General features: G+C 52.4%; 1 protein-coding gene across 4 annotated transcripts in view; it reads left to right on the top strand.

The window, feature by feature from the left end:
* TCN2 (transcobalamin 2) overlaps positions 1 to 1,492 on the top strand; it is an 18,577-nt gene that overhangs the window by 9,254 nt on the left and 7,831 nt on the right. For all 4 annotated transcript variants that reach the window (XM_017499587.2, XM_037728199.1, XM_017499586.2 and 1 more), the window contains one exon: positions 952 to 1,123. In XM_017499587.2, coding sequence (XP_017355076.1) covers positions 952 to 1,123 — 172 coding nt within the window. The remainder of the gene's footprint in view (positions 1 to 951; positions 1,124 to 1,492) is intronic.

Raw genomic sequence — 1,492 nt, 5'->3', positions numbered from 1 at the left:
TCAGGCAAGGTGGCTCACGCCTGTGGTCCCAGTACTTTGGGAGGCCGAGGCGGGCGGATCACAAGGTCAGGAGATTGAGACCATCCTGGCTGACATGGTGAAACCCTGTCTCTTTAAAAAATAAATAAATAAATAAATAAATAAAGAATGGAGAAGGAGGCTGGAACGGTGGCATGCGCTTGTGAATCTAGCACTCTGGGAGGCTGAGGCAGATGGATTGCCTGAGCTCAGGAGTTTGAGACCAGCCTGGGCAACATGGTGAAACCCTGTCTGTATTAAAATACAAAAAATTAGCCAGGTGTGGTATCAGATGCCTGTAATTGCAGCTACTAGGGAGGCTGAGGCACGAGAATCACGTGAACCTGGGAAGCAGAGGTTGCAGTGAGCCGAGGTCACACTGCTACTGCACTCAAGTCTGGGTAACAATGTGAGACTCTGTATTCCCCTGCAAAAAAAAAAAAAAAAAAACGAGAATGGATAGAGTAGAGCTGAGAAGAGACGGCAAGAACAAAGGCACAGAAGTACGCAGAGTTTGGGGGAATTCTGAGGAACGGTCTTGCAAAAGAGTGGGATCTGGGAGAATGAGCGGGAGCTGAAGGCAGATGAATGAAGAGGAGGTGAGCCCATCAGGGTAACAGGGACGCGTTGTGAACAAATATATGTTCTAGAAAGAGCCCTCTGGAGTGCTACGTGCCAGATTGGTGGGAGGAGGGATACTGGAAGCAGAGAAACCAGTGAGGGGCCTGATCTTGGGTGGTGGCGGATGTGGGGAACGAGGGTTAGGGGAGGCCAGGATGGAAACCAGGTTTCAGCTCAGCAGGTGGTGGTGGCATTGATGGAGATGAGGACTTGGGAAGGACAAGGTCTAGGTGTCTTTGGGGAAAGACAGGAAGACAAACATCCAGGTCCCTGTCCTCACACCAGCTGCCTCTTCCTTTCTCCCTGGCACAGCCATGTTGGAACCAGCCACTACGACCCTGCCTCAGATCCAAGTCCCAGAGACCATCAGTGTCACACTGCAGGTGCTCAGCCTCTTGCGGCCGTACAGACAAGCCATCCCTGTCCTTGCCGGCTCCTCCCTGGAAGATGTCTTGAAGAAGGCCCATGAGTTAGGAGGATTCACGTGAGACTCCCATCTCCCAGCGCTCACCCCACCCAACCCCACATGCAAGATACAGGGTCACGGAAGAGATGGGACAGAGGAGAGGGTTCCCTCGGGAGAGACACTCACCCTGCTTCCACTTCCACCTGCTCCGCTCCTTTCTTGCTCACCATGTTATGGAAACAGAAAGCCATAGGCCAGCATTATCATTGAGGGAGCAGGCTCTGGAGGCAGCTCTAACCAGCTGGGTTCCAGGTAGGCACCCACAGTTCACCAAGGAGAACAGTTGTGCCCCATCCCTGCAGGTCCAGTGTGAGGAGTTGAGGAGTTAGTACACATAGAAATGGTGGCACGTGCTTTTTATATGTGCAAGGTCAGCACATAGCAAGC

This window comes from Cebus imitator, unplaced genomic scaffold, assembly GCF_001604975.1.
Source record: "Cebus imitator isolate Cc_AM_T3 unplaced genomic scaffold, Cebus_imitator-1.0 Scaffold258, whole genome shotgun sequence".
Taxonomy (NCBI): Eukaryota; Metazoa; Chordata; class Mammalia; order Primates; family Cebidae; genus Cebus; species Cebus imitator.
Note: the sequence above shows the minus strand (reverse complement) of the source record. Positions and strands in the feature narration are given on the sequence as shown.